The sequence below is a fragment of the Actinia tenebrosa genome, unplaced genomic scaffold (genome assembly GCF_029948245.1).
Source record: "Actinia tenebrosa isolate PJP-AT-01 unplaced genomic scaffold, QUT_ActTen_1.0 PGA_scaffold0__85_contigs__length_37466705, whole genome shotgun sequence".
Taxonomy (NCBI): domain Eukaryota; kingdom Metazoa; phylum Cnidaria; class Anthozoa; order Actiniaria; family Actiniidae; genus Actinia; species Actinia tenebrosa.
The window spans coordinates 4520175-4535339 of NW_028292569.1; the positions used below are offsets into that span (position 1 = coordinate 4520175).

A 15165-nucleotide genomic window follows, 5' to 3' on the forward strand; every position below is an offset into this window, starting at 1 on the left:
CTCTGGTTACCCCCCCAAAGACGCAAAGGATTATGGGGATGTGAAAGTAGAGAATACCTATTAAACTGCATTTTTTTCTTTTTTAGTCTCCCGAGAGATCAGAAGCTGACAAACAGTGGGGTCTGTGTGTATTTGATGATGTTGTCGAATATTATGGTCCTGTAAGTAAACATGCTTTATTCTTATATGTACTATCAATTGCATGTGTTTTTTCCTCTTCGTTAGTTTCACACAAGTGGGCTACCTGTGCCTATACTACAAACGGATAGAGATGAACTGAGCGCTGATCAAAAAAAGTCAGAAGGCATTATCTCCTCTTCTCAGTCTTCCTCTTTTCAAACTTGCGACAGGTATCCCAGAGAAGATAATACGCGTAATGGAACCTTATTAATAGACCTTGGAGGATGCGCCTCACGCTCAAGCCTTGTATAACCCTTAGCGTTTTTTACTTTTTGCTTTACTAACTACGCGAGCGCCTTATTCGTTCGTGTGTTCGTTTTATGGCAAGGTGTGCTCTTAGTCAACCGTATGCCTGAAGTTGGGAGAAACTACATAGCACTCAGTTGATGTAATGTATTCAGAAACTCTGTTGTATTTTTTTTGTCGTTCTATCTATTAGAAGAAATTAATTGTATTTTTAGAAATATATTACATCAACTGCTTGCTACGTAGGCTTGCCCGAATGATTCTAGACTCTATGGCTAACTCTCGTGTTTATTGTCCCCTGCATGGTTTGGACGATCGGTTTGGACGAAATACTTGTCTCTCGGCACCCTAGCTTCATGTGAACGGGGCCAGTAATTGAATAAGTGAGTATTATATTTATTACCCCTCCTTATTTCAGGCTTCGTTCAAGTATCAGGAGTACTTTTTACGAGCAACTTTGAATTTTACTGTCGATAAAAGTGCCTCAGTGCGGCAGGTAAGAGTACTAAATAATTTCTTCCCTTGTTTTGGGATACTAATATGGACCATTTTTGGAGTGCATGTTACGTCATAGCCGCCTGTTGGTTGACTATACAAAGCAATCCCCATGAAGCTTCTATTGTTAGACTGAGCAACCAAGATGGCGGCTGTTTGATTGGTATCCTCCTATTCTTGAGGTTCATGTTACGTCATAGCCGCCATATTGGTTGACTATACAAAGCATTCCCCATGAAACTTCTATTGTTAGAGCAACCAAGATGGCGACTGTTTCTGAATTCTCCAAGAATTTCACTAGATTTTTGCCATTTAGGGTCAAAGGTCGAAGTGTATTTTTTTATGAACGATTTAGTCGAAAAGTCATAGAAGTATGTGTATTAAGTTCATGAGTGTGCTACTAGTAAAACAATTATTCTGTGGTTCGAGAACTACAGCGCAGCTTCACACACATCTAATTCGACTACTTTGTTTATACTTCACTAAGCGTTATTATGTAACCGAAATGCCATTTCACTTTCGTTCTATTTCGTTCATGTTTTCAGGCCGCATGCTATGGGGTGGGTATTATGCCTATATCATCCAAGGACTACGCACCGGCCTGTGCAGGTAAGAGCAATGTTATACATTTTTCCCCAGATAAAATCATAGGCCGTCCAAGAAAGCTTTAGAAACAAATGAATAAAATTAAAAAAAGAAAAAGAAAGAAAGAAAGCGACATTTTGCTACCTCTGCATAAATGCATCGCATGTGTATACGTTATATACACCTATTTCGAAGATAGTTGTCGCACAAAGAGCCTCAAGTAACAAGCCAAGGCTCCAGAGAACGTCGGTACTTTTAATTATAATTGATTTATTCATGGTTAATGCAAGTGGTTATAACTCTCCACTAATTATCATCTCAAGCAGCCTTGCTTGGAGCAATTTGTGAAGTCAATAAATGAAAATGCACCATGAATAAACTAATTACAGCTGAAAGTACCGGCGTTCTCTGCGGTCTTGGCTTGTTGCTTGAGACTTTTGGTGCGATAACGATTTCTGAAATAGGTGTATACACTTATTTCAATAAAGTTAGTCACCTGAAAAGCTATAAAGCTGAGGCCGATCAGGATTATGGGTAGATTCATTTTACACGTTCAACCGCTTGATAACTGTTCATGGACTTGCCAACCTTTTACAGGTTACAGTCTCACCTCTTCTGAGCATCATCGAGCTGCAGTTTGTATTTTAAAAAATCTTTGTATATATATGCTTTTTTGATATGAAAAGTTTCCCATGATGCTCAGTGATCTCAGCTTTCTAGGTTTTTGTTGACTAACTTTATTTAAATACGTGTATGTTATAAAATAAGGTCCGAAGGATGTTTAATTTGTTACCTACGTACAATCACATGTTGAGCATTGTTATCTTTATTTGAATCTATTCAGAGGCCCTACCCTTGTTATACCGAGTCATAAGCGATCCCCAATCCAGATCACGGGAAAATATCAACGCGACAGAAAACGCCATCTCAGCCGTCACTAAAATCTGTAAATATAACCATGGTAACATCAATGTCGACGAGGTCATTCCATTGTGGTTGTCGTGGTTACCGATTATTGAGGACCGCGAGGAAGCAACACATGTTTATGGTTATTTATGCGATCTGATTGAAGCGTGAGTAAAACACCTTTTTATTTTCTATGAAACATTATACCTTATTATATGTACTGTTTAATAAACGAGCAGGAGTGTTTTATCGGGTATAAAACACGAGGCGTAGCCGAGTGGTTTTAGACCCGATAAAACACGATCTGCGAGTTTATTAAACGGCTTAAAAAACTCATGATGTATGTTCTCATATGGTACCGAATTCTTTACGAAATGAACCAAGTTTGATAGAGAAAATCCAAGTTAAAGTTTATGCAAATGAAGACGAATCTATATCAGATATAAAACCACCTTCATGGTCATGATTTCTATTGTGTTTTCTTCATGAATTATTAATGAGGTTTTTAACATTACTTACTTACTTACTTACTTACTTACTTACTTACTTACTTACTTACTTACTTACTTACTTACTTACTTACTTACTTACTTACTTACTTACTTACTTACTTACTTACTTACTTACTTACTTACTTACTTATTTATTTATTTCATTTTTTATTTTATTTTTTATTTTATTTTTATTTTATTTATTTATTTAATTATTTTATTTTATTTTATTTCATTTTTCCTCAGAAATTTGACTATTATTATTTAAATTATATAATATTTTTATAAAATTGTAAATCAGTAATATAATGTGTGTAATGCGCATGTGAGCATCTTCCAATGGAATATGCGCAATAGAAATATCAAATTTTTATTGAATTATTATAAATATTATTATTATTATTATTATTATATTCGAAACCATGTGGTTAGTCAGTGAAACTCGAACGCTGATTGAAGCAGCCAGCTTTTAGCCTTAGCCTCGCTTAAGAGCAAATCATTTGCAAAAATTAACTGTAATGGAAAGAATGTGCAGCTTGAACAATACCAATGTTTTGAAATACCACGGACTTTTAATGGTATCTGTGAATAGCTGACTTATAAACGAGGATAAGCCTGTACAAATGAGTCTGGTCTTCATTAACAGCGGTATTCATCGAATGCGAAATTGGTGTATTCTCTGTTTTTTGTTTTTTTTTTGTTTTGTAATTGCTGTTGCTCTTAGTTGTGATCAATAACCTCATAGCTGCGCTTTGTTTTCTAGGAATCATCCATTAGTTTTAGGAACCAACTATAGTAACTTATCTAGAATACTGCAGATCTTTGCTGACGTCTTCCTGTCGGAAGTGCTCAGTGAAGACATGGAAACAAGACAAAGACTTCTTCGAATCATCGCCCAGATGCAGGTTAGTATAGCCCGATATAAATGCTTTTATTCAGATGTACTTTCTTGCTTGTTGTTGTTTGATTGTTTTTGAATTTTCTTTTATCATCGGTTTCTTTTTTTTTCTTTTTTGGGGGTTTCGTTTTTCCTCTTGTTTTTAAATTTTTCTTTTTCTTTTTTATTTTTTTCTTTGATTATTTTTTTTCTTTTTTGTTTTTTCTTCGTTTTTTCCTCTGTTTATCTTTTTGCTTTTCTTTTTTCTTTGACTTGTTTTTCCGTTTTTTGTTTGTTTGTTTAATATTTGTAACTTAAAGTGCTACTACGACGAAAATCGCTCAAACTTGGATTCAGCTGAAACTTCCTAAAAATACTCTTTAAAGGTCCAATAATCACTGTATGAAGTGTTTTCTCGATATTCAGTACGAAAGTATGATATTTTTACGATTATTTTTTGGAGTCTGTGACGTCATACACTCAACATCAAACATTGCTACATATATTTCTTTGTATATAAATCCTTAATTTATTTCATTCCTATGAAGCCCAAAGGGTGGCTAATGTGCTTATTTCACATTACTTGTGACTATAATTTATATTTTGAGATGTTTGGGTATTTCTTTCTCCCTTTACTACTGATATTTTGATCATAAACTACAAAGAAATGTATGGAGCGATGTTCGATGTTGAGTGTATGACGTCACAGACTCCAAAAAATAATCGTAAAAATATCATACTTTCGTCCTGAATATTGAGAAAACACTTCATACAGTGATTATTGGACCTTTAAAGAGTATTCTTAGGAAGTTTCAGCTGAATCCAAGTTTGAGCGATTTTCGTCGTAGTAGCACTTTAATTTTTTATAAATATTTTACTTACTGTTTCTTTGTTTTTTTGTTTGTTTTTTGTTTTGCCTATTTGAATGCCTGCCAGCTGATCCGAAATAGTGACGTAAAAATGACCTCACTGAATTACAGTGTTTAAATAATCTGGATACATTGCCTTATAAATATGTAACACACATAGCTTGGGCTACCTGTGCTGCTATCAACCTCTTATTGGCAACGTTTTTCTTTCTTGTTTGCATGGTGACCTGGAAATTCAAAATTTCGCTAAAGAGGAAAGTGACACTTCAGTTGTGCAAATTTTCTCAAATGTGATTGGCTAACATTTTCTCTCAGATCAGCAGGTGGTCGTCTGTTGGTCTTTGTGTTAGTCTTTCTGTCTGCCCGTTTTTGTTTTTTTTTATGCGTCCGTTAAACTTTTTTGTTATCTTTTTACCAATGTAGACGATGGGCGACGCCTGGAATACATATTTATCTCAACTCAACGAAATGCAACAGGATTCGATACGGCAAGCTATGACAGAGCAAGGCCATTGAATACAAGTGCAGATAATTCAACAATGACATTAAGATTTACAAAGTGACACCCGTCGAATTGAGCTGCAAGAATCGTGAATGACCTTAACACGTGATTGAGGTATAAGCTATAATTTTTCAGCGATCTACAACTACCAACACTGATGAACACCAATATTGTGGCTCTTTTTGACTGGTCTTGATTTACTGGGCCCTGTTCTGAAGAACAACCATTATGGAGGTTAAAGATTGTGGCTGGGTGTGTTGGGTGCTGCATTGCGATCATTTTGTATCATCGTGGACGCCGTAAGATCCTTCTATTTGACGTCTTGTTTTGACCGATGTTGAATCGTATGTGGGGATTGGCTCAATTTATTGTCACAAGTAAAAAACAGCATTCGTGGTCACGTGCTGGCTGATAACATGTTGGATAGTTTTTACATAATTCGGATACAATAACAACTTCATCTTCGTCATCGTCGTCATCATCATCATCATATACAGAATTAGAGGTAGCGGTCAGTGTAATAGCTTCAACAACAATAACGAAGAACAGACAATCAGACACTTCAACAACAACATCTGTAACAACAGCAATTGCAGCAACAGCAGCAATAAAAACAACGGCAGCAATAAAAACAACGGCAACAAATGCAGCAGCAGCAGCAACCACAGCAACAAGAGCAAACAGAGACAAAGGCAAGCGTATCAACGATGACAAAGACAACAACAGCGGCAGCAGCAGACTCTTTTAATAATTATACAGTTAGGACCAGCATCAGCAAAACGAAAATTACAATTCTGTTTGAAGACAGCGATTTCAAAAGGACAAACTTAGAACTAATATATGGACAGAAGGAGCAGTAACTACATCGATGATCACCCAGTGGACAATAACAACAAGAAATCCAACAACAACAGGAAACTGAATTATATGGCAACGCCAGCGTCACCACCACCACCAACAGCAACAGCACAGCCAACAACAACAACACTACAGCGAAAACGAATATAATAGCAACAGCACATCCACCAACAACAAAAAAGGAACTGCAAAAACGGACATTTGATTTACAGTATCATAGCACAATGATAAAATGATGTAATAAGTACAATAGTAGCGACAGCAACAGAATAAAGAAACTGACAGGGTAAATTGGGCAAAAGTTGAACAAAAATCTAAAAAGAAGCAGCAGCAACATAAGCGTAAGCAACAAACGATAGCAACAGCAGCAGTAATGTGGAATGTTGTTCAGTGAGCTATTTTAGAAGGGTTGACTCGACTAACACGAAATTATTGTAATGCCTCGAAGACAAATTAATGTTAATTCCAATTCATGTTCGATTAAAAATAGTTTTGGTAGTTATAGCAACGATGCATCCCATAATTGTAGTACATCATGTGTCACGTGACTAGGGGCCCTTCATTACTTATGGCGAGTGGAATAGACCTATACTCCATTTTACAGTTCTGTTCAGTGACCACGAGTAATCGTTCCAAGCCGAGGTTGGAGTTGATAATAAAAAGTATAGTTTATCATGGTCGGAAACTCCCAGACTCGTACCCTGTCGTCACTCACGCTTTTTTAATGCTCGCGCGATGGCTTTTGGGAAGAAGAGAAAAAATGACGGCTTCGCTTTTCTCCTCCTTCCTTCCTTCCCTTGACTGAGGACTCACTAATTCCTTCTCCATCAATCAAAGCGTGAGGGCAATGTGACAAGAGAAGCGACTGGGTACGAGTCTGGGAAACTCCAAACTCGACTTCGAACTATTATTATTCGTGGCACTGAAAAGAATTTTAAAATGGAGTCGGCTAACGCAGTGTTTTACCCAATTCAAATCTACTTGGGAAACTTTTCTTTGTGTCTATTATATTTATATATCGACACAAAGAAAAATTTTCCAGGTATCCATATCAGTGATTTATTGACATGTAAATATAATGCACAAAGAAAAGTATTACCAGAGATTTTAATTAAGTAACGATGCCGTTTAGAACGATATCGAGAACAATAGGCCCGCGGAATGGGCAGCCGTTTACGATTTGGATTACGGCAGTGTTAATTAAATTATATTTTTCAATCTTATTGGTTTAAATTCGAAAAGCACCAATTTCAAACTTATTTTCGTTCTTGTTCTTACATAAGTCCGGTATAGTTGCCGTCAATTGGCGAACAGACTTGTTGAACAACGATTGAAAACATAGGCGAGTTTGGAACAAATTGTATGTGGGGAACGATTTCCGAGTGTTCCCCACATATGATTGGTCTAAAAAAAATTCAGGCAATAGTTCCGATGTATCTTTGGTAAATGGAATGACAATTCGGTAATATTTCGGTAATAAATTTTCATATACAATGACTATTTTTTTCAGCCAATCAGAGAGCTTGGATATAATTATTTAAGCCAATTATAGAAATCTTCACTACGCATGCCTTGCCGTTGGGTGCTATCGTTCTAAACGGCATCGTTACTTAAGTGAAGCCGAATTGGTCTATAGTTATATAGGTCTATACCATTCATTGCTTTTTTTGTTTTTTTGTTTGTTTGTTTGTTTTTTTTTGGGGGGGGGGGGGGGAGGGGGGCACTAGCAGTGATTACGGAAATGAAAAATGTTGGTAAATTTTCGCTGAACAGACTCCCGTACGAATTATTCGCGATTATTATTCGTACGGGAGTGAAAAATACAAGACATAGGAATTCAGTGAGGCATGACAAGGGCACGGGCGTTTACTAGAGCAACAACTCAATACGCAAATGAATAGATAAGAAAATGCGATCATGTCAAATTATACGAAGGAAAAGCATGTACCACAAAATACTATTTCAGTTTTTGTAAGTGTGTTTAAAAATATTTAAAATTCAGCCAGCCCGGAAGCTGCAAATATATGACTAATAAAGAAATCTATCTCTGTATCAACCAACATTTTCCTAGAAAACGTCCTGGGTTTGTGCCCTGGAAAACCACAGGCAGCCCAATCTCGGTTTTTGTCTGTACGTTTATTGCGAAAAGTGGAAAGACGAAAGATAGTTAAAAAGAAAAACAGTGACCAACAAACAGTTGATGTGATCTAAGCTTCAAAAGTCCTTTCACTGGATGTGATCTAAGCTTCAAAAGTCCTTTGACTGGATGTGACCTTAGCTTCAAAGGTCCTTTCACGGGATGTGATCTAAGCTTCAAAAGTCCTTTCACTGGATGTGATCTTAGTTTCAAAGGTCCTTTCACTGGATGTGATCTTAGCTTCAAAGGTCCTTTCACTGGATGTGATCCTAGCTTCAAAGGTCCTTTCAGTGGATGTGATCTTAGTTTCAAAGGTCCTTTCACTGGATGTGATCTAAGCTTCAAAGGTCCTTTCAGTGGATGTGATCTTAGCTTCAAAGGTCCTTTCACTGGATGTGATCTAAGCTTCAAAGGTCCTTTCACTGGATGTGATCTAAGCTTCAAAGGACCTTTCACTGGATGTGATCTTAGTTTCAAAGGTCCTTTCACTGGATGTGATCTAAGCTTCAAAGGTCCTTTCACTGGATGTGATCTTAGTTTCAAAGGTCCTTTCACTGGATGTGATCTTAGTTTCAAAGGTCCTTTCACTGGATGTGATCTTAGCTTACAATATATTTAACAAATTCATGATAATATACTTAAAAAAAGAAAACTATCTGAATGCAGCGGGGTTAGATGGCACCGACAGACATTTAAGTAAAAAAAAAAAAAAAAAAATCGATTCTACTTTGCCATACCCCCGAGACATCCGCAGAGCTGAGGCGTCGTATGGACTTCGGACCTGACGGCGATTAAATCCTTCTGCCCTTGGGTGTACGAATTACGCAAGAAAATGTTCTAGCCGAAGCATCAGGGGAGAGACCAGCCGGCCCCCAGACCATATCGGCTAATCCCTTGCATCTCTGCCACGCACGGAATCGGTTGAAAATATAATGTTAAAAAGTCTAGTATATTCGGTGCATTGTTTGCACGGCTATTGTTATGCCGATTCACCTGAAACCGTGGTCCAGTGGAAAAAACTTGGGCTTCCGTGACACTGAGTCAAGTCCGGTTAAGCTAAGTCAGTGTCTGGATGGGTGAGCTGGAAGTTATGCCTCCTAAAAAATTTTTTTTTCGTTTGTTTAAATAAATAAAAAGTCGTTTTAGTTTGCGTAAAGAAATTGTCGAAAATATAACTACCCGAAGGCATAGATAACGCAATTTTTCAACCAGGTATCCCTTGTTTGAAATCGGAGAATTTCTAGTTGAACTAGGTATATCCGTAATCTTTGAATATATGTTGGTTGCTTCGCTTTGAAAGCCATTTGGAAGCATTTTTTTTCAATTCCTACCACTTCTAGTATGAAAAAAACATAAAGATTCTGTATGACTGTGAAAAATTGAATGTACAGACTAATTCAGTCCTGGACTCTCATTCCGTTCGCTACAACAAGCTGAACAGTTATTTGGCTTAGGCATATGCTTGCCGTGTTGTGTTCTTAACGGTGTATGGACAATACCCTGGTTTAACGAGGACCGTGAGACTCGACGTATGATATATAGAGCTATCAAAGAAATGGGAGTGATAACAAAATGATACGACTTTCTGCATACCATATACTACTTATTTAAACCTGTTTATTCGGGAGCCGGCGTTTAATCGATTAAATATAGTACTACGATCGTATTTATGCGAAAAATAAATAAAATGAATAAATAAAATTAAAAAATAGAAAGAAAAAATAAAAAAAGAAAGAAAAAGAAAGAAAGTTGTATGAATGCATACAGGTAAAGCAGTAAAAGCCACGCTCATATGTTTCAACATATGTGCCTAGATCTAGTAACTGTAACGATGTACTACAATCATTATACAAATTAATATTTCTTATAATAACTGGTTTTGAATATATGTGAAAATTAAATGGATAGAACTGTGGTGAAATAATGATAGTTACATTCTAGTTCGTTCCCCGTTCAACCGAATATAAATCATTTATCATTTAATATACTACACAGACTTTAGGAGAGTGTCCACACGACAGCGCGTGCGTGCTTTATTAAACTCATTGGTTACTTATACTGTTACAGGACTAGCAATGCACTGGTTCAAGCTAAAATGAAATAATATAGTGGTGACAAATTCATGCATTATAATTAAGTGTTTAAGTGCAGGATTGCCAATATGTATAATGTTAGCATAATAATCAACTTACTTTACTTTTAAGACCCACATCATAATTTCCTTTATGAACTAATTTCCCTTACATTTATTTATTTATTTTAAAATTTTCACGACGCAGCAAGGCCGTTGAACGCGAATGCCTTATTACACAACCTCAGCTCTTAAGTATTAGCGTCTCTTAATTCCCTAGTGAATCCCCTTGCATTCCAACTGTGCCTATTCGCTAGTTAGTAAACAATGCTAAATACATGTGTGTTGATCATCACAGTGAATGAGCGATCTAAGCGAACGCTGTAAAGAAAGACTTGAAAAAGTGATTTCAAGCTTCAACGGGAATCGAACCCATGACCTCCGCGATGCCGGTGCGATGTTCAGTACCAACTGCTGAAGCCAATCCTGTTGGTGAGCGGCCATTTTTGGTTTTGAATATAGTACAGATCTATCAAAAGAAATATATAATCTACTAAGGGACATTGTCAATGTTGAATCCTAAAGACTAGTTGGAAACATTTTCTTCTTAATTTTCTTACTCGTAGACCATAAATTATTGGGTTAATATAGGAAGCTAACTGCACAAATGTCAAACCCCAAGGACGCAAGAAAAGAAATACAGAATTTGAGAAACCAGAACCTAGCACTTGTTTCAACAAAAATGTACATAACAATGGAATAAGAGAAACTAAAAAGCAGCCTAGAAGGAGAGCAGCTGTTATGGCTCCTTTGTAGTTTTGTTGGGTGTGTACATTATTCATGCAGACATTTTGCTGCTGCTGACCTATTTTTCTTTGCCTTCTTATGGCAACAAAAATGCGAACATACCAGTAAACCATTGCACTGGTTAAGAATATGCCTAAGGGAATATACAAAATATCGATATACCAAATGTCTTCACCAAAAGCCAGAAGGGCAAAAAGCAGTATTGATACAATCATGTTTAAAGACCAGATTACTATGGTTGCATAAGTGAGTCTCTTGACTGTGATTCGTGTTGGGTATTGGTATGGATGGATAATGGCTACATATCTCTCGTATGTTACAAGCGCAAGTTGAATGGAAGCAGTGATCCCAAAAAAAAATTGAGAGGAAATATAACCATTGTTTATATCACAGTCCATGCTGTTTGTTTTTAGCTGGCATACTCCTCTCGCTATGAACAAAGGTTGACAAAGTAGTCCTACCATCAAGTCAGCTAAGGCTAAATAGGCCAGAACTATGACACGCTCAATTTGAAGAGACGGATTCTTCCAAACAAGGAAAATAATCAGAGCGTTGAAAAATATGGTGAATGGCATCGTGATGAAGTTGACAGTAACGGCCACGAGAGTTGAGACTTTAGCTGCTGCTTCAAACGAGGACGAGTCCCATGATGCTAGTGGTAGCTTGATGGGACACTGGACAAGTGTGGCATTATCTGTAATAGATGTATTCACTGGATCCAAATATGACAAGCTTAAAAAGACATTCATGTTGTTAAATGGCGCTTCTTCTTGTGTAGTTGGGCTGTTTTCTAGTTTTTTCGCCAGCAGCCTTTACTTTGCCACAAACGATATTTTCTTTACTGTGATGTCGTTAAATGGCGAGACTCTTGTTTCTTCTTCTGGTGTAGTTCGGCTGTTTTCTAGTTTTATCGCCAGCAGCCTTTGCTTTGCCACAAACGATATTTTCCCTAGGGTGGAGTGGTAGTTCAACTGAGCCGGGGAAGCCGTAATGTTAGGATAAAGCTTCGATATATTTGATAATTTAATCGTCAGTCGGTTCTTGCATGTGATAGCCAGTTATATAAGGATATCGTGAAGAATGTGGGATGTAAAATGCGATATTTTTCAGGAAGCTAGGGATTTGGGTGATGTGCGTAATGAACCGAATAGATGGCTCAAGAAAGAATAAGCCGCTCAGAATCATTCAATGTATATAAAAACAGAATGAAACGGAAGAGGGAAAAATAATTGACTGAAAAGGACAAAAAATAGTATTCAAACGCGGCAAAATATTTTCCCCTAATTATTTTGTTCGCCGACCCTTCTGATATATTAACGAAATAAATAAAATAAATGGGACATTTTATAGAACACATTATACAATACACAGCTGCGCTTCCCAATCTTTTCTTTGTCAGTGGAGAGCTTTACGGAGAGCCATATCCAGGCCCCATTGGCACGTAGCTTACGTTAAACATACATATACTTTATTTTACATAGAAAAATTATAATTGATATTGAATATTTATAGCAAATTAACAAGTTCACAAATGCATGCTATTTACGATAACAATTAAGGATAACCTAGGTAAATAGTTAAAATGAAAGAAGAAAACAAAATAAAATAAGAAAAAAGTTATAAAACGATTGATTCTTATTTTCACAGCACTGATTATTTACCTAAGCACCTTGTCAAACTTTACCAGTAAAATTTGTATGGTCGTGGGTTTTATCTCGTGCGCATCTTTTTCAGCTGGCCGAAGTCCTAGCCGAAAGGATTAATCGTAACAATTTAGAAAATTACCAGCATAGTTTATGTTGAGTTTGTGATGATTTTTATCAGCGATAATAGATAAACTAAAGATGTTAGGATCAAACGTGATGATACAAGACGAACATTCGAAAAGTTTTTTTTAAAACACGAAATACATATAGGTCAGTAAAAAAGAAGAAGGATCTATTCTTGGCTGGCAGCCAACTTAATTGTTATAATAATCGGAGCGTTTAAAAAAAATCCCATTCCAGGCAACGTGACAGTTTTCTTTGAATAAGATTTTTTGCTTGAGTTCACTTCTTCTCATGCGCAACCATTAAACAAGAAATGTACTCTGTGGAACGACACCACATTGTCTAAAAAATTTCTCCCAACCTAAAATGAAGGTCTATTTGCCTTCATAATAATGGCCACGTGTAATGGCCTCGATAAACATTACATTGGAAACAGCAGAAGTTTAGAAAATGCTTCAATTTATGTAAGGTAATATTCATTTCCAAGGCCTTCAAAACTGCTGCGTTAGTTTATTTCCATCAGAGCAGTGCAGAAAACAATTAAAAAGTCCGAATCAGTGAGTTTTCATATTTTGAGAGAATGAACAATTGATGGAAAAAAGGAAAAAAAGAAAAAAGAGGAAACGCAGTTTTAACGAAATTCGAAATAAAGCAAAATTCCACTAAGAATCCAGTCTTCACCAAACATTACATTGATAGATGTACGCTGTTCATAGCCTTCTCCACAGGCGTGTCTTTGCTCTTTTCTCTCTCTTTTCCCATACTGGGCTTCCTGTGTTTGCTGATAGCTGACCAAACGGGACTAGTACCCAAGTAACCACTTTTCTTTCCCTCCCCTGCTCGCCTTAGTCCTCCTCGTATTCACCCCATCCCTCTCGAACAGCAGCAAAACCCTAGCGATCGAGTAGCCTGCGGAGGAGGCTACGCTGTTCAACTAATGTTTTCCTCTTTTGATAGTTAGGTACAAGGACGTAAGAACCTTGTTCTTTACCTCTACAGCAAAAATCCAAAAACGTCATTAATCAGAATTCTTTACAAAAAGAAACTAAAAAAAAAATTGTCTAACAGTATCACGCTGAATTGTCCTAATTGCGCAATGTTTTTTAGATGCATGTTTTCTCTATCTAAACTGATATACATAATTGTGAATTATTCTGAAAACCATATAGTTACAATACTCATATTATGTCATGTTTTCATCCGTCGGTCCGTTAGTCCTGTTACTTGCTTGCTTGTTTCCTTGTCTCTTGTTTCTTAATTTGGTGGTGCTATTCGGTTATTACGAGGTTTCCTGCAAGAAACGATATCCTTAAGACAACGACGAAAGTTCTCGCTCTGAAAGGAGTAAATAAATGGATTGATGGCCGAGTTGAATAGGACCATTATGGAGCCAGTGGCCGACATACCACTAATGGGGAAAGCAACGTTATCGTGCAAAGTTGCGTAGAGTAGGAGAGTAGGAATCCAGCACACAAAGAAAACGACACTGACAATGACCACCATCTTGGTTACTCTCTTCCTTGACTTCAACACGACTAGTTGTGTACCTTGTACTTGGTTTTTCTTGAACCAAAGAGAGTAAATGACTCTGCTGTAAAGAATAAACATGATGGCAAGAGGCGCAAATCCTGCTGCTGTAAACCAGAGAAAACTGAATGCCTTCTGAAGCCATGATAGCTCTCTCGGCCATTCTTCAATACATCTCTTCTTTTCTTGATCGTGGTTTGATCGTTGTCCGAACATTGGTGCATTGAGAGCCGAGGCGAAAAGCCAAGATGTAACAACAATGCGTCCGACTTTCTTACGATTCAGCCTCAATCTGGCAGAATATGGATGCATGACTGCAAAGTATCTTTCAAAACAAATTGCAGCCAAAGAAAAGACAGAGGCAGCACCACCGAACCACGTCATGCTCCCAATAGATAAAACTTCGCAGAATATCTGACCTTTGCTTCCATCGGGTAGAGCAATAAAATACTGGAGGATTGAGCGAGGTACCAAAAATATCCCTACGATCATATCAGCTACAGCAAGGTTGACGAGGAGGTAGTTGATTGGTGATTTCATGGATTTATTGGTCAGAATGATCAGTATAACCAGGGTGTTTCCTATCATGTCCGTCAAAATAAGAATCCAAAACGTTATAGGAAATACAATGTTAGCGACATATTCTGACATTATAGAACCTGTTCGACCTTAATTCAGTATTGTAGATTCTTAATCAAATTGCTCTGGTTAGCAGTAGTATAGATGGTTTAACGCGATGCAATAGCTTCTTGGAATTCTACACGAAAACAGAATTATATGAAGCGTCCATCTCAGTGAATTACATTTGGAAACAAAGGACGAAATCTCAACTAATTTATAATACG

General features: G+C 37.0%; 2 protein-coding genes across 2 annotated transcripts in view; one reads left to right on the forward strand and one right to left on the reverse strand.

Moving 5' to 3' along the window:
• LOC116307197 (importin-5) overlaps window positions 1–6513 on the forward strand; it is a 43536-nt gene extending 37023 nt beyond the window's left edge. The window contains exons 21-26 of the mRNA XM_089030281.1: window positions 87–161; window positions 845–922; window positions 1467–1530; window positions 2351–2579; window positions 3667–3808; window positions 5073–6513. Of these exons, the coding sequence (XP_088886407.1) occupies window positions 87–161; window positions 845–922; window positions 1467–1530; window positions 2351–2579; window positions 3667–3808; window positions 5073–5165 (681 nt within the window). The 3' untranslated portion in view covers window positions 5166–6513. The remainder of the gene's footprint in view (window positions 1–86; window positions 162–844; window positions 923–1466; window positions 1531–2350; window positions 2580–3666; window positions 3809–5072) is intronic.
• A 7534-nt stretch (window positions 6514–14047) lies between these two features.
• LOC116307193 (allatostatin-A receptor-like) lies at window positions 14048–14971 on the reverse strand. Its single transcript, XM_031717343.2, has one exon. The coding sequence runs from the start codon at window positions 14969–14971 to the stop codon at window positions 14048–14050; it is 924 nt and encodes a 307-aa protein (XP_031573203.2).
• Between the last annotated feature and the right edge of the window lie 194 nt (window positions 14972–15165).